This window comes from Mustela nivalis (assembly GCF_964662115.1).
Source record: "Mustela nivalis genome assembly, chromosome: 15".
In the NCBI taxonomy this organism is placed as follows: Eukaryota; Metazoa; Chordata; class Mammalia; order Carnivora; family Mustelidae; genus Mustela; species Mustela nivalis.
The window spans coordinates 59312614-59335799 of NC_139034.1; the positions used below are offsets into that span (position 1 = coordinate 59312614).

The 23186-nt window shown below is 36.3% G+C and overlaps 1 protein-coding gene across 1 annotated transcript in view; it reads right to left on the bottom strand.

Annotated features, from left to right (window-relative positions):
- The window catches only part of MYCBP2 (MYC binding protein 2), a 267804-nt gene that overhangs the window by 223082 nt on the left and 21536 nt on the right, over positions 1-23186 (bottom strand). Inside the window, exons 2-3 of the mRNA XM_082701514.1 lie at positions 15274-15349; positions 7373-7588 (exon numbers count right to left, since the gene is read on the bottom strand). Coding sequence (XP_082557640.1) covers positions 7373-7588; positions 15274-15349 — 292 coding nt within the window. The remainder of the gene's footprint in view (positions 1-7372; positions 7589-15273; positions 15350-23186) is intronic.

Here is a 23186-nt window from a genome sequence, read left to right on the forward strand (position 1 = left end):
TACACATTACACTAGTCCCCGTCTTCTAAGAATTTATACTCTAACTGGATAAATTAGCCTTGCCCATGACTCTGTTACAGCATTTATTATATTATAGTGTAGCTGACTATTTTTGTTTCCTTTTTCCCAATTAAACTGTGATCTCCTCATAGACAAGGAGCATGTCTGAACTAGATTATCTCTCATAGCTAGCCCAGTGCCTGACACATGACAGGCATATAATAAATATTTGTTTAATTGCTCTCTCAGTTGTGTGCTAAAAACCACTGCAACTCAGAAAAAAATTTTCCAGATAATGGTCAAATCAGTTGCAGGCAAGTCAGTTGTAGTTTTGATTATCATTTGCAAGGTTTCTGAAGAATACAGATATGACTAAGAAGTCAAAATAACTAGCAGGACTGTCTTTTTAGAGAAGTTACTTAACATCCTAGCAGATTTAGTTATAGCTAAGATTACAGAAGTTGCTTGTATAAAGTTTTAATTGATTAAATGCACTAAGCAGTGAAAATTTCCAGGTAATAGAGTTTCTTTTCCTGGAACAGACTAAAAAATAAAAACACCCTGTTCAAGATTTCTATCTGCTTATGCACTTTACAGGAAATGAATCTGAACTCAAAGATCTCCTAAACACAAAATGTGGGGCTCTGTCCTCAGGCCAATGGGAGACTATATCCTTTTGGTCTCCAAGAATGCTTACTCTACTGCTACCAATTGTGACTTTTCAAAATCCAAAGGAGAAGTGTCACAGATACATTCTTAGCAAGTTTTATTTATACAAAATTCCTACAGTAACAGAGAAAGTACTGAACCTTACCAGAAGGTGTAAGGCTACTTACTAATCAAGTTCCTGAGTTGTCTCTCTGGTAAGTTTAGAGTGTAAGAACAAATGTATGACAATAAGGAACTGCTTAGGAATAGAACACTGGCTTTTTTTGGTAAGACATACCCATAAAATGTTAGTCAAATGATCAGGAAAGAGAAATGACCCATCTGTCTAGGCTAACCACTGTAGATTCTCAGTACTCATTTGTACCTTACTTCACAAAAAATTTTTTTAATAAGGGAAAAAACTACTTCGTTTCCAGAATAATTGTATGTTTTCAATATATAACAAAGTAAAAATCAACCTCAAGTTTTCCAACATATCTAGCTTTGAATTATTGAGTTGAGAAACAAAAGATGTTGTAAAGTGTTTCCCCTTGAGGTTTGGCTGAGAGTATTTTACTGTATGTATGAGCTTTTGAAATTGTACTTTAACACTGAATCTTTTTTTTTTTTTTTAATTTATTCATTTGAGAAAGAGTAAAAGCTAGAAAGAAAGCACACACAGTGGGAGAGGGAGAGAGAGAAGCGGACCCCCTCTGAGCAAGAAGCCCAACACAAGACTCAATCCCAGGACCCTGGGATCATGAACTGAGCTGAAGGCAGACACTTAAATGACTGAGCCGACCAAGTGCTCCTAAGTTTCTATACTTTCAATGATAAACCATAACTACCCAACACATATTCTTCCACTTCTCTTCAGAAAATAGTGTTTTGTAAATTTACTGAATTTTTTCTTTACAGCTGCTTTCAAATAAGTAAATCCTGAAGGCTCTCTACTATACTTGAAGGAACACAAACCCAAATAACTCTCTGATACAGTCAGTCCAATGTCACTGCTGAGAAAAATAAGATAAAAATATGCTTGGCCAAAGAAAAATGATACAATGAGTCTTTCAAAAAGGTTTTATTTTTGCTCTCCTCAAAATCATAGTATTTCTAAAAGTTGATTTTATTAGTTCACTAACAAGTATGAACATAAAACTTGAGTTACATTTAGATGTAATAATAAATTCCTTGCCGTTAGAAATTATAACTTGTTGTATTAAATAGTCCTAGAGGAGGGCACCTGAGTGGCTCAGTGGATTAAAGCCTCTGCCTTTGACTCAGTTCATGATTTCAGGGTCCTGGGATTGAGCCCCACGTCAGGTTCTCTGCTCAGCAGGGAGCCTGCTTCCCCTTCTCTCTCTGCCTGCCTCTCTGCCTACTTGTGATCTCTGTCAAATAAATAAATAAATCTTAAAAAAAAGAAAAAGAAAAAAAAATCAATATAAATATGTTTTTTAAAAAAAAGTCCTAGAGGGAGAGGGTGGAGGTAGGCAAAATAGATGAAGGGGGTTAGGAGGTACAAACTTCCAGTTAAAAAATAAGTAAGCCCTGGAGATGAAAAGTACAGCATAGAGAATATAGTCAATAATATTGTAATAATGTTGTGTGGTGACAGATGATGACCACACTTAACATGGTGAGCATTTTGAATTGTGCAGAATTGTCTATATGGTCTATACCTGAAACCAGTATAACATTCTATGTCAACTATAAGTTTAAAATTGCTTTTACTAAGCGGACCCAAATGTTTATAGCAGCAATGTCCACAATAGCCAAACTATGGAAAGAACCTAGATGTCCATCAACAGATGAATAGATCAAGAAGATGTGGTATATATACACAATGGAATACTATGCAGCCATCAAAAGAAATGAAATCTTGCCATTTGCGACAACATGGATGGAACTAGAGCGTATCATGCTTAGCGAAATAAGTCAAGCAGAGAAAGACAACTATCATATCATCTCCCTGATATGAGGAAGTGGTGATGCAACATGGGGGCTTAAGTGGGTAGGAGAAGAATAAATGAAACAAGATGGGATTGGGAGGGAGACAAACCATAAGTGACTCTTAATCTCACAAAACAAACTGAGGGTTGCTGGGGGGAGGGGGTTTGGGAGAAGGGGGTGGGATTATGGACATTGGGGAGGGTATGTGCTTTGGTGAGTGCTGTGAAGTGTGTAAACCTGGTGATTCACAGACCTGTACCCCTGGGGATAAAAATATATGTTTATAAAAAATAAAAAATTAATAAAAAAAAATTGCTTTTAAAGTCCTAGAATCCATTCCAATACTTCCAGAATACATTTGAAAAAGCTGAAGAGGAAACCAAAAGTAGACTTATATATTACCACAGAGGAAAGTATATTGACTTTCAGAATTTTTTATATAAAGCAAATATTTGGTAGTGATGACATTTATAAATAATAAAGAAAAAAAATCTAGAAGGCAGCGAAAGAAACGGTGGGGGAAACGCGGCAGCAGAGGAGGAGGAGGGTAAAAGAGGAGGAAGAAGAATTCTGCCTCTCAGAAGATCTGGGAGTGAAATGTCTAAGTTCCTATCCTCTGACATACAGATTTATCAATGACTACTACCATTTTCTTCCCTTCTCTTCATGCCCAAAAGAAGTGTTTTTACAACTTTTCAAAGCTAACAATTTTTAAGTAATATTCTTGATCTCACTCCCATCCTATCTCTAGCAGAATTTCATCTCACCTTCTTCCACCACACCGTAATAGCTCCCAAATCTCTATATTTAGCTGGGGCTTTTCTTTGGAACTTCAGCCCTATCTAGTGTACATGGGACACCTCAGTTAATCCAGCCAGAACTAAACGTCATCATCATTCCAGCAAAGCAGTGTTTCTCTTCAAGTTCTCCCTTTTGCAGTAAATGGCACTGCCCAAGAAACTTCAGAAATATGTTTAGATTACACCTTCTCTGTCAGCCTTCATAATCAACCAACTACTAATTCTTGTCACATACTTCCTATAGGCTGAACACAACCACTACCTCATTCCAATCAGTCACTCTTTGTGGACAACTGCAGTAGCTGCTTAACTAGTCCCTCTGCTCTAATCTCTCCACCCTCTAGTGATCTTTCTTACTAGCACCTACATAAGTTTACTAAAACACAAGTCTGATTAAATTCTCTTGCTTAAATCTTCAATATTTCCAAATCATGAGATGAAATCTGAAAGTGGCTACAGGACACAGAAGGCCCTACAATCTAGCTGCTGCTCTCTGACTCACCCAACTCCACTCTGGCCAAGAAGAGACCACTTACACTTTTTTTTTTTAATTTTTTATTTTTTATAAACATATATTTTTAATCCCCAGGGGTACAGGTCTGTGAATCACCAGGTTTACACACTTCACAGCACTCACCAAAGCACATACCCTCCCCAATGTCCATAATCCCACCCCCTTCTCCCAACCTCCCTCCCCCCAGCAACCCTCAGTTTGTTTTGTGAGATTAAGAGTCACTTATGGTTTGTCTTCCTCCTAATTCCATCTTGTTTCATTGATTCTTCTTCTACCCACTTAAGCCCCCATGTTGCACTTTTATGATGATGCTGTTTTCTCTGCCTGCACGTGCATCCGCAGTCAGTGCTGCAGTTTTACCCCACCCTGTTGTGCTACACCTATCACGCCCCGAGTAACCCTTAAGTCACTAGACATGCCGGCTATCCTTACCAGACATAACTTTCTTGAGGGTGGGGGCTGTGTCTCATCATTTCATTTTCAGAGCCTAATATAAAGCTTGCTATAACTCAAAAAATAATTTAGAAGTAAATAAACTTAAGAAGTAAACAAATAAGTCTATCTACGTCTCTATCCTTTAACAAAATATGTGGAATGACTAGCATCAAATGAGAGTGAAAGCAAAGTATGAATCTAAAAATGACTGTTAAAAATAATGTAGTTATAAAGCTTGGAACACTTTGGAGGATCTGGAAATCAGACAATGAAAGATGGTGTGAGCTGGGTAAAAACTGTGTTTTGTTTTTTTTTCTTTTTTCTAAGATTTTATTTATTTATTTGAGAAAGAGAGAGAGCATGAGTGGAGGGGAGAGGCAGAGGCAGAGTGAAGTAGGCTCCCCACCAAGCAGAGAGCACAATGTGGGACTCAATTCCAGAGTCCCAGAATCATGACCAGAGCTGAAGGCAGATGCTTAACCAATTGAGCCACCCAGGAAACCCTAAAATTTGTTTTAGGCAAAAAACTTAATATGAAGTACTTAGGCGGGGGTAAGACTGTTCTTTTTAAAATATCAATGGCTGTTGACCCAATAAAACAAGGCAAAGGAACTGACAAGCAAGGGCCATATAATAAATTCAACTTAGCTTTTGAAATAAAACTGCATCAAAGTGATACTTCAACAACAAATAAAAACTATCTTAATTATGCCAGAGAAAAGGAGTAGGAGAAGAAAAAAACCTCAGTGAAAAAAAGGAAAGCGAGGGCCACACATGCAGGAGGAGCAAGAGAGGAGCAACTACAAAGAAAAGGAACTGATGGGAAAGAGTAGCACCTGGAGCAGAAATGGTCAAAAGGAAAAGAAAAATGCCAACATTTCGCACCTGCCCTCAAACTCCCATCACCTCAAGCCCTGAGGCCTCATTTCTTCTTCTGTGTCAGTCCTTCGTGTCACACAAATGACTGCCAAACTCACCACCTGGGAGTTTCAGTCCCCACCCACGCCGAAACCCCAGAGCATGCTGAACGCCTCTGCATAAAGACATCTCAGCACTTCTTCTCCTCTCGCTTGTCACATGATCTCACAGACTGTCCAGAAGTTTGATTTCCTTGGACGTAAAGTATTTATTAATAGACTGAAGAGTTCCTTGAAAAGAAACTCAAATTCATTTGCACCTACACAGCTTCCTGTTTGCACCTTGTTTGCACCTAAGCTGATACTTCTAATTACTTATTTATAACTATGACATTTATTAACTCACTGAATCCTCACTACAATCCTGCGAGGTAGATGTTACCTCCATTTCACAGTTGACAAAACTGAGGCACAGATAAGTCAAGTAACTTTGCCAGCACCACAGAGCTAGTATTTTTAATGGTGAGTGTTTGAGCCTGACAGTTTAACTCCACGGCCCATGTTCTTAGTCACTGTACTCTATTTCCTGTCATGTCAATACCTGATGGAAAACTCTCTACCTAGAGGAACTCACATGGAAAAGATGAGCTTGTTTGTTTTAAGTAGAAGAAGGAGGTAGTGAAGAAGGTACACTTAAGGACACTGGAGAGAAAGGGACTAAAGGAGGAAGAGTCCCAAGAGAAGGATATTTGAAGGTGACTGACTAAAAGTCAGAGGAAGTTCACAAAACCTCTCTTACTCTATGAAACAGGAAGCAAGTCATCTGCTGAGCATAAAATGAGAAGAACCTGACAGTAATGATTAAGGACAGTGGTGCACTTAGAAATAGCCACCATGAGATGTGAGAAAAAAAAAAAATCAGATGAGGAACATACTTTCTATCTTGGCTGCTATTTTCAAATACCAAAATATCTACAAGATAGCTCCTCTGGGTGTGTATAAAAAACTTTTCAGGCGCCTGGGTGGGTCAGTGGGTTAAAGCCTCTGCCTTCCGCTCAGGTCATGATCCCAGGGTCCTGGGATTGAGTCCTGCTTTGAGCTATCTGCTCAGCAAGGAGCCTGTCCCCCCCGGCCCCCGCCTGCCTCTTTGTCTACTTGTGATCTGTTTCTCTGTCAAATAAATAAATAAAATCTTAAAAAAAAAAAAGTTTTCAAGGCATGGCTTTAAGGTATCTGTCAGTTTAGTAAAAAGGCAACAGACCTGAATCATTTATGATAAAAGAAATCATTTTAAAATGCCTATATTTAGACAAAAGCAATATGCATAAATCATTTATGATAAAGGTACCTTTTTTAAAAATGTCTATATGTCTTTTGTTAGAAATACAACTATACCCACAATATAGACAAAATATTATATATAAAATAACATTACAGTCTTAAAATATATTAATACTTAAATAGAATGGAGTACCTTAAGAATAGCCTATTCTACTACCATACATGTTTTTATAACACCAATTAGCTTGCAAGTCTCTGGTAAATAAGGAATGATATCAGAACAATGTAAAAGTCTTATTGCTTCATATGAAATTTTCTTCCTAGGCAAAGGGAGCCAAACTAACAAGAGTACAATTATATCCTTAGGCAGAAAAGGCAAGAGCTCTCAGCTCAGCAGTTGCACAGCCAGGAGCCCTTCTAGTTCTAGTTCAAGAAAAATAAAAATGCATACCTGTACCCCAGATTCCCTCTCCAGAAGGGAGCACCCCCAGCTTTCTATGGCCCTTGGCTTGTGGTAGTTTGCTGTTCTGCTTATGCCTACTTTAACAGCAGTCGACAGGCTCAGAGCTCCACTTCTATCTGCAATGGCTCAAGGTTTACAATCCACCATTCCACTTTACTGCTTTTGTACATTTTTAAAAGCCCCTGATCTTTCTTCCTGAGCTGTCTAAGTACTTACCACTGAGTTACCAATTACTGACTTTGTTAGCACTCCAGCTATAAAACTGCAGTTTTCCTGGTCTGCCCCAAACCTGTTTTTCCCCATAAGCCCTGTTAATTTTTAGTGCACAATTTTATAAAAAGGTATTTTAGCAATGCAAATATTTGTACTATAGCTGGAATGCTTGTAGGTTATCCATCCAAGTGGAACTTAAGTGACTTACCTTTGGAAGCTTGATAGGGGGCTCTTTGGATTCCTCCTCTTCATCACTATCTGACTCTCCACTCTGCACAGAGTTCTTGGATGCAGCTGCCAACGATGTTTCCTTTTTCTGCCATTCCAGAACACAATGGCGTACGTTGCAATAAATATTGAAAGCAGAAGGATTGCTATGTAGTTTGATATCTGGTATGATTACTGTATTCTCCAAGTTTTCAGACTGAAATATAAGACAGAATATATCAATTTCATATTTGTTTCCATAATCACCAATTCTCATTTTAAATAAAAAATTAAAGATTAGACATGCTAGATGACTTGCAGAAGTCAGACATGTGACACAGCAAAGATAATCTAACAATTTACATAAGTACCCTTTCTTCTACACTTCATTACTTTCTAAGTAACAACAATAACCAAACTGCCAAGGGATGGAGAGTGGCAGAGAATCTAACAGGAGTGCCCTTTGAGCCCATGACAGGAATAGAGCCAACAAAGCTTAACTGTTGTAGTATCACAGGATATTAATTGATTGCTTTTCTAGGGGACATGAAATGTATTACGGAGTCTCAGTGACCTACTACAAATGTTAAATTACATTTTGATTTCTTTAAAAAGTAGATTTAGGGGCTTAAACAGAAATCAAAACAAAATAAAACAAAACAGAATTTTTAATTTTGGTCAACTTTTTATGGTACTGTTAGGAAATTAGATTTCTGCAGATTATGGACATATGCTTTCCTGAAGCTCTCTCCCAGCTATCAGTCTTAATAAATACTAAAAATCACGTGCTTGGTAATTTCATTGTTAAAACTCAAGAGTCCATTTCTGTTTTGGCCCAGCATTTTATTCATCAGACCAAATCACACTTTTGAGATCTACATTTATATTAGAACTATACAGAACTGGTTTAAGATAGTCTATTAATGCAAGTTACAAAAATTAGAGTATTCAGGAAGTACACCTCAAGTACCGAACACACTGGTCTCAAAATTCTACCCTTCTTCCATAAATAACTGAGGAAAAAGTGGACTAATTCTTGTTAGAAAAAATATATACCAGAATTAATTGACAAATAACATGTAAGTATGCCTTCCAGAGATATTAAAAACAAGCAATTATTAGCAATCCAAATCCAAGAACATATGAAAGAGATAATACATCACGATCTACCAAAAAACTGGCTGGTAACAATACTGGAAAAGGAATCAGCGTAATTCCCCATACCAACAAAAACAATAGAAAAAACATATGATACTCTAAATTAACATGGAAAAAGCATTTGACACAAATGAAACACCTATTCATGATAAAAAGTACAAGTAAACTAGGAATAAAAGACAATTTCCAAAACTGAGTAAAAGGCATCTATGAAATACCCATAGCTACACATAGTAAAAGACTGAACACCTGCAACCTAAGATGCAAACAAGGCAAAGACACCTATTCTCAACAATGTGATTCCACATTGTACTAGATAAACTAGTGTCATAAGCCAAGAAAAAGGAATACAAGATATAGTGAGAAAGAAGTACCTACTAGACAAATTTGTTTGTAGAAGACATGTAGAGAATCTTAAAGTGTCTGCAAAAACGTCACTGGAAATAATGTGTGGATTTAGCAATGTCATGGGATACCAGATCATATTAAAAAAAAGTTAATGTATTTATATACTAAGAATGAACAACTGGAAAATATAATTTAAAAAATAATAGCATTTAAGTTACGAACTGGGAGAAACTATTTGCATACTTCACAAAAGACTAGCATGCACAATATATAAAGAATTTTCAAAACTCAACAGTAAAAAACAAATAGCAATTCAATTTAGAAAATGGGCAAAAGACATGAATAGACAGGTCACTGAAGAAGATATACAGAAGGCAAATAATAAGTTCATTATAGTGAGCCATTAGGAAAATGCAAATTAAAACAAAATGAGACATAATACAAACCTATCAGACTGGCTAGAATAAAAAATAAGGACAACACCAAATGTTGGTGAAGATGTGGAGAAACTGGATCTCTTATACATTGTTAATGGTAATATAAAATGGTCCAGCCACTCTGGAAAAAAGTATAGCAGTTTCTTACAAAATTAAATATGCACCTTACAGTACAACCCAGCAACTGTGCTGTTGGACATTTTTACTGAAGAAATAAAAACACATGTTCATTCAAAAACCAGCACATGAATATTCATAGAAGTTTTATTCAAAATAAGCAAGAAACAATTCAGATGTACTTTAATGGGTGAACGGTTAAACAAACCACGATACAGCTGACTACATGGAATGCTTACCCAGCAATAAAAAGGTAGAAACTAATGATATATGCAAAAACTGAGATAAATTTCAAGAGAATTAAGCTGTGTGGCAAAGGCCAGTCCCCATGATTACATTTATATAACCTTCTTGAAATGAAAAAAAAAATAAGGAAATGGGGAATAGATTGGTGATTGCCAGAGTCAAAGAAGAGGGTGAGTGTGGGGGAATCTCTATGGCTATATAACGTAGCAACTCTTGTACACACTGACTGCGGTAATTGTTCACAGATCCACATATGTGGTAAAATTGCATAGAACTAAATACATGACCACATACAAACACAAATGAGTACGTGTAAAACTGGTGAAATCTGAATGAGTTCAGTAGGTTGGATCAATATGGATTTCCTGGCTGTGATATTTACCACAGTGATGCAATACTTTAGCAATTGGGAAAAACAAGTGAATGGTATACAGAATCTCTGTATTATTTCTTACAACTGCATTACTATGATCATCTCAAAAAATTTCAAAAAATTAATAGCATTTATAATAACATCAAAACCACAAAATTAATATTTAATAAAATTATGTGCAAGCTCTGTACACTGAAAACCGAAATAACACTGCTGAAAGAAATTAAGGAAAACCTAAAGAGAATAGAGACAAACCATGTTCATTGATTAGAAGATTTAATATTATTACAATGACAACTCTTCCTCAAATCTACAAGTTCAATGAAGTCCCAATAAAAATTCTAGATACTTTTGAAAACAGAATTGAGAGGCTGATTCTAAAATTTATAAAGAAACATAAAGGACCTAAAGTAACTAAAGCAATGTTTTTTTAAAATTTCTTTTATGATTTTATTTATTTATTTGAGAGAGAGAGAATGAGACAGAGAGAGAGAGCGTGCGCGAGAGAAGGGGGAGGGTCAGAGGGAGAAGCAGACTCCCTGTTGAGCAGTGAGCCCTATGTCAGACTAAATCCTAGTACTCCGGGATTATGACCTGAGCAGACGGGAGTCACTTAACCAATTGAACCACCCAGGCGCCCTAAAGCCATTTTTTTAAAAAAGACCAAAGTTGGAAGACATATGACCTGAATTCAAAACTACTGTAAAGAAAACAGTGTGGTATTGGTGTGAAGAAAGATACATAGATCAATTAAACAAAAATTAATTCCAGAAATAGATTCAAAAGAGTATGGTCAACTTATTTTTTATAAAGGTGTTAAGACAATTCAATAGAAAAAGAGAAGTCTTTGTAAAAATGATGCCAATTAACTGAATACCGATATGAAAACAAAGAACATGAACCCTTATTTTATACCACACAGAAAAATTAACTATAAACCTATCATGGGCCTAAATACAGCAGCTTAAACTATAAAATTCCTAGAAGAAAATATAGAAAAAAAATCTATGTGACCTTGGGGGAGACAGAGATTTCTTAGAACACAAATTATATGAATCATATATATAAGAAAATAATCAATTACATTTGTGAGGCTCTTTTTGTTCTTCTAAAGCACTATATAAAAACACAAAAAACCACCCCACAGAACAGGAAGAATTATTTGTAACACAGATATCTGACAAAGGACTTCTATCTAGAGTACATAAAGAACTCTTGACAATTTAATAAGATGACAATTATAAAAAGGGGAGCAAGACAGGAAAGATATTTCACAATAACAAGATATGAATAGTCAAAGGCACATGAAAAGATGTTCACATCGTAAGTTATTAGAAAAAAGCAAGCTAAAACCACAGTGAAATAAATACCCGTATGTATTTAGAATGACTAAAATTTTAAACGCTAACAATACCACCATTTGCAAAGATATAAGGCAACTGGATCTCTCATACACTACTGGTGTAACAGTAAAATGCAACAATTACTCTGAAAAATAGTATGAATGGTTTTTTGACAAGTTAAATATTCATCTACCATGCCATCCATGAGAAAAGGGTTAACAATGCAGGTATGAATGCTTATTCCTTGTTATTTCCCCAAGGGAATCAGGGCTGACTGTGGGCCAATCCTTAGGAATGTGGTCTTTAGACTTTTCTTTATGTTAGTTACTGATGGTTTTGTAAAATGCACCCAGAGCAACGGACCAGGCCTATTGGCTTGTTCCACTGCTTTGTACAAACATCAAGATTGATGATGAGCACCTGAGTTTCGCGTACCATGGCTGACTGCAAAGCAGGACATGCCTACATGTGACCAAACCCCCCCCATAAAAGTCTCATATTCTAACACTCAGGTGGGCTTTCCTGAACAGAAACATTCCATACATATCCTTATAGTTCACTGTCAGAGACAATGTGTATCCTGTGTGCTCAGACAAGGAGGAACTAGAAAGCCTATGCCTTAACTCCCTAGACACCACTAATACTATTGATTTCTCTTTCCTGCTGCCTATTCTGTACCTTTGGCTATAATAAATCTAAGCCATCAGTGTAAGTTGCTTTTGAGACTTATCAATTTTTTGGCAAATCATGGAAGGAAACAACACCTACTCATTCCACTTTTAGGCATTTATCCTTCCAAAAACCAAAAACATCTATCCACGAAGACTAATACACAAATATTCATAGCAGCTTCATTTGTGATAGCCAAAAACTGGAAATATCAACAGGTAAATGGATTAACAAATTGAGATATATCCACTAACTGGATACTCAAAAGCAAAACAACAAAAAACAGAAAACAAAACCCCACAAACCAGAATGAACTGTTAATATATACAACTACATGGATACAACTCAAAATCATTATGCTGAGGGAAAAGAAGCCAGATACAAAAGAGTACACACTGCATGATCACATTTATATGAAATTCTAGAAAATAAAAACTGATTTACAATGACAGAAAGTACATCTGTGGTTGCCTAGAGCCATAGCTGTAGGAAGAGACAGAATGCAGCAAAGGATGAGGAAATGCTAGGGAATGATGGAAATTTTCTAAACCTTGATAATATCTTTCAAAATTCTGCTTTAAATACCCTAACCTAAGACCCAGGCATGTTTGGTAACAGGATGCTGAAGAAGTTTCCTGTGTAATGGATTTGACTTCTTCTATAAGAAAGTAAAGTCATTTGTTAGAGGATAGGACTTATCAACTTAGAAGAGAGTGAAAAGATTTGAAATAGTCATAGAACTATTTTATCAGAAAAAATAAGAAGACAGTCTAGCTATGCAAGGTCCATTTGGGACTGGTAATCATGAATGTGTACTGGTATCTTAACTCCCTTTAGCTGCACACAATACTCACCTGCAGGGAAAGAGAAAACAGCTGGATTCATACAGGATTAAATTTTGTCAGATGATGCAACAAACGGGAGAAAGGAAGATGTGGTAAGCAGAATACTGACCTCCAAAGATACCCTCCCCTAGTCCCTGCAACCTGGGAATGTGTCACCTTACATGACAAAAGGTACCCTGCAGATGTGAATAAATTGCAGATTTTGAGGTGAAGAGTTTATTCTGGATTATCTGGGTGTGCTCAATGTAATCACAAGGGTCCTTATGAATGAGAGAGGGTGGTGGGGCAGTCAAAGAAGGAACGGTAACAGTGAAAACATGTCAGGGTAACGCAACATGAGAGGAGTCAACCAATCATTGCTGGTGAAGGTGTAAAGGAGCACAACCCAAGGCATGCATGGCAGCCTCTAGAAGCTGGAAAGCAAGGAAATGAATTCTCCCCTAGAGTCTCCAGAAGGAACGCAGATTTACTAACACCTTGATTTTAGCCCAGATCCATTTTGACCTTCAGAATTCTAAGACTGTAGAATTATTTGTATTGTTTTAAGCCATCAGTTTATGCAATTTGTTACAGCAGCCACAGGAAACTAACAGAGATTAAGTACTTTTTTTTTTTTAAGACTGTGCTATCTAAGCGGAATAAGAAAGAAACTGAATGAAGGAGATGGCTAATGGACGAGGGGAAATAGAAGAGCCAATGTCAGTAATAAACAAGGAAATAAAGTGATACAGTTAAATTGTATCTTATTTCATTTGCTGAAAAGAAATGTTCATTCTTAAAATACATTGGGGGGGAAGCTCACTGGAATTTTTAAAATAACCTTTTTAAAAAAGGTGAATGAAAAATACTCCAGAAAAAAGGTGAATGAAAAATAAGAGAGGAGGACGACTAACGACACTCTTACTATTTTATATGCCCATCATAAGCAGAAAACATTTCTTACTCATCTTTCTCTCCCAAATACCCAGCATAAGGCCTTCACAAGGTCAGTATGCATTAATGTTTTAGGAATAAAGGAGTAACTTTTTTTTATCACTCTTATCACAAGGCACTCCTAAAAAGCAGATAAACCTGAGGACAAAAGAAGAAAGATGAAACATAACTCAGCCTAACCAATCAAAGTACCCTATCTCCAAGGCCAAAGTGAATGAGGAAGTTCAATCAAAAATCATACTCAAGACTTTCTGCTAGAACTGATGAAGCTGGAGCCCCCAGCAGCCTTCATCCTCAGCCAGAGGTAATAAGCCCACACACAGAAGAAAGCAGAAGCAAAAGATGAAGACACACATTTGCTGACACTACTGATGGATCCAGCTGTGTCTTAAGATAGAGCCATGAAGTAAACTTCATCCCCTATACTTTTATTTTATTTTTTGGCTTACTACTTTAAAGTACATTTCTCTCAGTTACAAAATGGAAAGAACACGAACTAAAAAGGGCAGGAAACAATTGTCTTTAGAACTTAAATATGATATACAGGCTAAGCTAAGCTATTGTTTCTTTAACTAAAAGTAGAGCTGTTCAGAAATCATAGTTATGACTTCCCTCTTTCTCCTGTCTATGCTTCTTAGTACTGTTCAAAAAAAAAAGGACTCTTGGGAGCCTGGGTGGCTCAGTGGGTTAAGCCGCTGCCTTCGGCTCAGGTCATGATCTCGGGGTCCTGGGATCGAGTCCCACATCGGGCTCTCTGCTCAGCAGGGAGCCTGCTTCCTCCTCTCTCTCTCTCTCTGCCTGTGTCTCTGCCTACTTGTGATCTCTCTCTGTCAAATAAATAAATAAAATTAAAAAAAAAAAAAAAGGACTCTTTGGTAGAAAGAGAAAATGTCTAAGATTTAATAGAGTCTTACTTCCGCTTTAGATGGAAAAAGAAAGATCCTTGCCCTCTACAGTCTCATCTAATTAAAATATTCCATATTGCATTTTCTTTTGCACAGCCACCCACCACCAAAAAAAGCTCAGAACAATATAGATATATCAAGATTCTCCCTAACTCATGACATATGCATAGGCCAAATCCAAGTCCCAATGTCCAAGCCAATTTTACTCAGTTTCTAGAACACGTAGTTAGGAATGAGGAAAAAAAGAGAAGAGAAATGGATATGTTCCCCCAAAAAACTGATCAAAGATAACATGAATAAACAGTAAATAATTTTCATCACCCAGATATTAACTTCCAGGCCACTGCCATGAAATGCCCCCAAAATGAAACTAAATAGCATAACTATGTAACAAGGGGCTTTTTAAAAATTAAAATTAAAAAAATAGACATGAAATGGTTTGCTAGTTATACCTTTTTAATCTTGGCATTTTTATTCCAATTACTGTATGAAAAAGTCCTACTCCCTATAAATTGTCAGCAGTTTTACCTTGTTTCTTGTCTTCACTTTTGATTTGCTCTTCTGTTTTCTTTTCAACTTCTTCTTATTTAAAATTTTCTTATTCCTAAAAGTGGAAAAAAGAATTATGAAAGTTCATTATTAGGATATGGAAAAAAGAATTATGAAAGTTCATTATTAGGATATACAAAGCTATGAAAAATGTACTTCCAAACTAGATATCTGAATGTTTCTTCTGCAAACGTTCTATGACACAATATACTCTCCATGCACCCATAAGATACTAACACACAATATAGCTATTGAGATAATAACACAGCACTGGAATGCTAAGAAATATACATTAAATGATCAAAAAATTAAATTTTGCAAATATTTTTATAAAATTAAAAAAGGCAAATGGCATCAAATAAAGTTTTTAAAATGTTATTCAATAGTGGGGAGGCCAATAAATATTAGGTCTATTCCTTTCCCAGAAAAATCTACTCTTTGTAATTGCAAGGGCTACAGTAGAGAAAGGGACAGGAAGCAATTTTTACTAAATTGCTATAGAAAAGACCTCAACTCATACTCTTCTTATATCCTGTGGCCAGTTTTTTCACAAGGTCACAGGCCTAAGACCAAATTATTCTTTAAGCAGAAGGATGCCCCCGAATGACTTCGAGAAAGAGACAGAAAAAATGTGGCAAAAAATAAGAATTATAGTGGAAGAAAGAAGAATCAGGGAAAACAATTTTATTTTATTTAAGTATGTCTCTAACACTGAGGTACACACTGTTAGGTACTAAAAAATACAACATTAAAAAGACAGTTTTTGCCCTCAAGGAGCTCAAAGACTTGAATGAAAAACAATTTAATGATCAACAAAAGGATGCTACTGAAGAGGAGGAGGAAGAGGAAGGGGAGGGGAAGAAAAGAGGAAGAGGAGGAGGGGAAGGAAGAGACACTAGATGCTAGAGTCCTTAACACTTGGTAACTAATTTAGTGGAAGTTGTGACCAAAACAAAAGTTGCATGCCTAGGCCACCTGGAGGTAGGGAAGTCATTCACAAAAACAGGGAAGTCAAGGGGAAGAATTTAGTTTCCAAAAGGAAAACATTGGTTCTATTTTTTTTTTCAAGATTTTATATATTCATTTGAGTGTGTGTGTGTGTGTGTGTGTGTGTGTGAGAGAGAGAGAGAGAGAGAGAGAGAGAGAGAACATGAGCTGGGGGAAAGGCAGATAGAGAGGGAGAAGCAGACTCCCCACTAAGCAGGAAGCCTAATGTGGGGCGATCCCAGGACCGTGAGATCATGACCTGAGCGAAAGGCAGATGCTTAACTGATGGAGCCACCCAGGTGCCCCTATTTTTAATTTTTTTAGAAGGGTAAAGGACAAAGGGAGACAGAGCATCTTAAGCAGGTTCCATGCCCAGCACGAAGCCCAATGCAGGGCTCCAACTCACAACCCTGAGATCATGACCTGAGCGGAAACTAAGAGTCAGCTGCTTAACCAAATGACCTACCCAGGTGCCCCCAGTTCATTTTTAAAGATGTTTGAGTTCAAGATACTAAAATGTCAGCAAAACAGACATGAAAAAGCATATGAAAATTTATCTTTGACAGTTCCTTCAGCTTTACTCCCTAAACCAAAATAATCACAAATTCTTGTCAATTATGTGTTATAAATAGTTCTTGAATCTGTCTACATCTCTACGGCTCTCTACATCTCTACATCTCTATGGCTGCAATTCTAATAACCTGTTACCACCACTTCTTGGTTGGTCTACTGCAAAAGCTTTTTAATTCATTTCTGTACAACCATGTTTGCCCTACTTTAATTCATTCTTCACCCAGGAACCCAAATCAACTTTTTTTTTTAAATTAAATTCTTTATTTTTTTTTAAAGACTTTATTTATTTATTTGACAGAGAGAGATCACAAACAGGCAGAGAGGCAGGCAGAGAGAGAGGAAGGAAAGCAGGCTCCCTGCTGAGCAGAGAGCCAGATGTGGGGCTTGATCCCAGGACCCTGAGATCATGACCTGAGCTGAAGGCAGCGGCTTAACCCACTGAGCCACCCAGGCGCCCCCCAAATCAACTTTTAAAAACACAAATCTGAAGGGGTGCCTGGGTGGCTCAGTTGGTTGAGCATCTGACTCTTGATTTTGGCTCAGGTCATGATCTTGCAGTTGTGAGATACAGCCCCACGTGGGGTTATGAGCTGAGCCTCAGGTCTGCCTGGGATTCTCCCTGCCCCTCCCCCAGCTCACATGTCCTCAGTAGCATGTGTGCTCTCTCAAATAAATAAATAAAAACTCTAAAAAAAAAAATAGAAACACAAATCTAGGAGGTAACTATCCCACTCAAAACCCTACTAGTATCTACTCAATTCTCTTGGCTTAGAGTCCAAAAGCATGGCTTTAAAGATCTTCTACCAAGATCTGCTCTCTGCCAGCCTCTCTGCCTCATTTTGCATCCCTCTCCAACTTGTTCATCATACTCCAGCCACAAATACTCCAGCCACAAAGACATCCTTCTAGCTATGTGGATCTGCTAAGCTACTTAGGGGCTTTCATAAAGGCTCTCCCTCTTCCGGGTATTCTCTCCCACATCTTTTGCTAACCACCATTCATCTCTGAGGCCCCAATATAAGCATCACTTACTCTGTAATGTCCCAGATTGGGATAATTTCCCTAATATTCACTCTCACATCACTTACACTTGTTTCACTGTGTTATCTACAACTATAATTATGTGTGCAATGCATTACTCCTTCACCAAGCTGTAAGTGCCAAGAGTACAGACGCCATGTATTTCTTGCGCTGTGCTCTAGCTTCTTAGTCTAAAAAGTACTTAGAACAAAGTATTCAATACTATTTTGAGAGAAAGAAAAAGTTGGAGGAAGGAGACAGGAAAGAGAGAAAAGAATGAAGTTCAGAGCTTTAAGCATTATTCAGAGGACCAAGTTTAGATTCGTGGATACACAGATACATTTAAAGGATATGTAAGCCATACATATCCATTTAGGAGCTATCCACGAAATGATTTTATGCAGATTTTGGTGCAATGGAGGTAATGGAAAACCAGGTACAGGGATAAGATTTCCCCCAGAGAGCATGCTACAAAAGTAAAGAAAAAGACTGATCAATAGTGTCCTGTGGGACACATGAACAGATACACCAGCTTATATAGTCTATCCAACTATGAGCATTGCTAGAGCATGAAAAATGTCTATTTCAACTCCACTTTCAAGACCTGCATGACTGCCTGACATATCATGGTTGTTCAAGAATTATAAAAAATGAACAGAAAGTTAATGAAAATTAACAGATATTTCTCATGAAGGTTTAGAAAAACAACTTCTCTTTTATATTAAATGAAATCAGTTATTTGAGCAACAGGAACATGTAACTGCTAAAAGATTAGTCCCTTTTGTACAACTTAGAAAAACATCAAGGTTCACTCAAAACTAATCTTTAGAGAAGTAGAATATATAAACCCCCCAAAAATGACTTTCCTAAAGCCTACTCATCACAGACTAAAAGTTTTCACAAATATACATCAATATTTGTTTTTGTTTAATGAACATCTTTGAAGTTCAAATGGCTTTAATACATATTCCTAAAATACTTCTTCCTATGCATTTAATTAGTTATAACAATTTTAATGAACCTAAGCCCACCAATTCCTGACTATAAAGAATCAGCTTCTCCCAAATCCCCACAAACTGATTTCACTGTGTTTTGTTGTTATTGTTGTTCTTGTTGTTAATTTGGCTTGTTTTGTAAGAAGTAGATGGCTGTCAAAAGAAAGCCAGTAATAAATTAAAAGTTATTATGGAGAAAATCTATAGTCAATATTAGAAAGTAAAAATACAATTTGTCAGTAAGCTAACATCCCCTCATATAACTAATGGAAAAGCTTAGTTGAAAACTAAGTTTAAATAAGGTTTTCATGATATCAAAGCATGGACAGATAAAAGAAAAACTCTAGAAACCAGTCTTACACAGTAATAATTCACCCTGGAATTTATGATGATTTAGGACTTCAAATCCTAAATCAAATAGGAACTTAAAATGAAAAAATGTCTGGAATTGATCTCATAGGATTTTTAGTCATTTCACAAAAAGAACCTCATACCTATGAGATTTGAAAGAATTATGCGTGCTAATAAAAGGCAAAGGCTATTAACATTCTTTAAATATTTATTTTAAAAATATTTACTTTAAAAATTCCAAGGAAGAAATTTTAATAGTTACCGCGGTTTAAGGAAAAACAATTTTTTTCCTGCAATGTAAGAACAAATGAATATTTGCACGTTATTCCATGATATAGATCATTAGTTTCTCTATCAGCTTATTGCTGAGTCTGTTTTCTAAAAAAAAAAAACAAAAGTTAGTCAAAATTTAATTTTAAAATGTCTCTCATCCTGAATCTGTTTCTTCATTTGTAAAATAACAAGATGAAGGAGATTATTTCTGAGATTCCTTTTAACTCTAAAATACTGGAGTTTTAATAAGTCCAAATACAAAGAACTTCTAGAATAAGAAGATTTCAATCTTTTGTTTAATTTCCCTTAGTAATGAGAAATGAAAAATTCCTAAGTCTATGGTCTAAGGCAAGAATAGAGAAATTTTTTTTCTATAAAGGGCAGACTATAAATACCTTCCACTTTGTAGGCTATAGGATCTCTGTTGCAACTACTCAACCATTACAGCAAGAGAGCAGACATAGACAAACTATTTAGGAACACTGAAGTTTGAATTTTATAGTTTTTATATGCCACAAAACACTTTTTGTTTTAAAACCTTTAAAAACATCAAAACCATTCTTAGCTCACAGGCAATACAAAACAGGCTCTGAGCCAATTTGGTCTTTGTGTCACAGTTAGTCGACCTCTGGTCTAGAGTGTACTTTGATAAACAGGCTCAATGAGAAAGAAAAAAAGTAACTACTAGTATGCAACACAGATAAAAACTGTTCAAAATATCACTATGCTCATACAAATAAGCATTCTTTTTTTAAAATTTAGTTTAATTTTTGTGTGTGTGTGTATTTCAAAATTCATTGTTTATGCACCACAGCCAATCCTCCATGCAATATGTGCCCTCCTTAATACCCACCACCAGGCTCACCCAAGGTCCCCCCTCCAAAACCCTCAGTTTTTTCCTCAGAGTCCACAGTCTCTCATAGTTTGTCTTCTCCAATTTCCCCCAACTCACTTCTCCTCCCCATCTCCCAATGTCCTCCGTGTTATTCCTTATGCTCCACAAGTAAGTGAAACCGTATGATAATTGACTCTCTGCCTGACTCATTTCACTCAGTATAATCTCCTCCAGTCCCGTACATGTTGATAATCTCCTTCAGTCCCTATATGTTGATACAAAAGTAGGTATTCATCCTACTCAAGGAACTACAGAATACTCATGAAAGAAACTGAAGAAGACACAAAAAGATGGAAGAACAGTCCATGCTGATGAACTGGAAGAATAAACATTGTTAAGAGGTCTATACTGCCTAGAGCAATCTATACTTTCAATACCATCCCAATCAAAATTCCACTGGTATTTAAGAGCTGAAACAAACAATCCTAAAATTTGTATGGAACCAGAAGAGACCCCAAATTGCTAAGGAAATGTTGAAAAAGAAAAAAAGAAAAAAACTGGGGGCATCACATTGCCTGATTTCAAAGCTTTACTACAAAGCTGTGATCACCAAGACAGCATGGTACTGGCACAAAAACAGACACATAGACCAATGGAACAGAGCAGAGAGCCCAGATATGGACCTATGGTCAAATAATCTTCGACAAAGCAGGAAAAAATATACAGTGGAACAAATAAGCATTCTTAAAATTATGTCTTTCCTTTTGCAAAGATAAACTCTGGACTTCCGCTTCCTTAAAGTAAGATGATACTAGAGAGAAGCAAGCCATTTTTCTTTCTTCAAAAACTTGACTAGCCTCAGAACACTGTGGAAGTAATTAAGAACTAGATAAACCAAAACTCCAGAGATGAAAGAGCACTTCCATGGTGAGCTCCGACCACTGGCATTTTCCTCCATGGGGGTATTTGGAAAGTTTGGATACACGTGAGGTCAAATTGAGCCTAGTTTAAACAGAGGAACTCTACTAAAGAAAACCAGAAACTAGTGGAGCTTTAGCTGGAGTGAGACCAGAAATCTAGAAAAGCCTCAAATACATAGGCAGTTTCCCTAGTGATATAAAGTTTAGTAATGGGATGCTGGAGGATAGGGAGGCTGTACCAACAGAGTCAATTTCCCAGTCTCCCAATGTCTAGAAGACAGAATCCCAGTCAGAGGAGGAGTCTCCTTAATTCATGAAAGGATGGAAATTGTCAACACCTCATTCTACTTGTCTAACACAGCAAAGAGCAAAATGCTCTGAAAGAAAATAACTGGTAGGCAAATACTAAATATATTAAGAGATATACAAGAAGGAAAATAATCAGGCAGACTCAAAATAACTGTCATTGAATTTAGGAGGCAAGGATTTTAAATAGATGCAAAGATGGAAAAATAGGATGAAATGCAATTTTCAGAAGAATCTAATTTTTAAAAAGCCAAGTAACTTTTCTAAAAAATAAATAACTGAAATCAAGAAATTGTCAGGTGATTTTAAGAGCAGACTAGACTAGAGGAAAATAGGATTCATGGATTTGCAGATAGGGAAAAGGAAAATATCCAAACCCAAACACAGAAAAAAATGAGATGAATAAAACAGAGTATGAAACAAGTAGGACACAGTTAAGTGGTCTCATATTCATGTAAATGAAATCCAAGACAGAAAAAAGAATGGAGCAAATGCAGTATGTGAACAGGTAATTAATGAAAAGTTGATAAACATGAGGAAAGAAATCAACCCGGAGATTCAAGAAATTCAGGGAAATACAAGAGGAAAATGCAAAGAAAACCAAAGGCACACCAAATGCTAGGCACAGTCAAACTGCTGAAACAAAGAATAAAGAGAAAATCTTAAAAGCAACAAGAGAAAAAAGATACACTCAAAAGAACAACAGTTAAGATTAATAGCTTCCATTCTCTGTGTTGAACAGTGCTGGGGAAGGAGAGGTGTAGACCTAGAATTATGTTCTTATCAAAAATATCCTTTAAAAAGGAAGACAAAAATGTATTTTAGACCCACAAAAGCTGACACATAATTCATTGTCAATGTACCAATAGTACAAGAAATACAAAAGGAAGATCTTTAATAACCGTTATGTCGAATTTTTAAATACAAGGATATAGAGCTGAAGTAGAAGAAATGGAGAAGATATATCCTGAACATGATTACCGGCCTTGCAAAAAAAGTATGACTATATTAGTATTTGACAAAATTAATTTTTAAGGCTAAAAGTATTATTAGAGATGAACTGAACACTTGATAGTGCTAACAGGGTCAATTCAATAGGAAGACAGACCCAGCAATCCCAAATCTGATGCATCAAATAATAACATAACTTCAAAACATATGAAGTAAAATTGAGCTACATAAAAGGAGAAAGACAAATTCACAATCAAAAGAGCAGATTATAACATACCTCTCTTTAATTGACAGAACAAGTACAGGATAAAACAGCATGGATATAGAAAATTTAAAACATGATTTATCAACTTGACCTAAATGACACACCTAGAAAATCACACCTAACAACTGCAGAATGCACATTCTTTTTTAATGCGAATATAGAGTATTTACCAAAACAGACAACAGAATGTTGGACCACAGACTAAGTCTCAACAAATTTCCAAAGACTGCGATTGTGATCACAGAAAAATTAAACTAGAGACCAAAAGGTAAAAAACACTAAGATATTCCCAAATGTTTGGAAATCTAAAAAAGAAAACAAAACAAAAACCCAAATAAATAACCTATGACTCAAAAACTTAATAACAGAGAGTTAAAATAGAATTCAGACAATATTTTCAATTAAATAAAAATGAC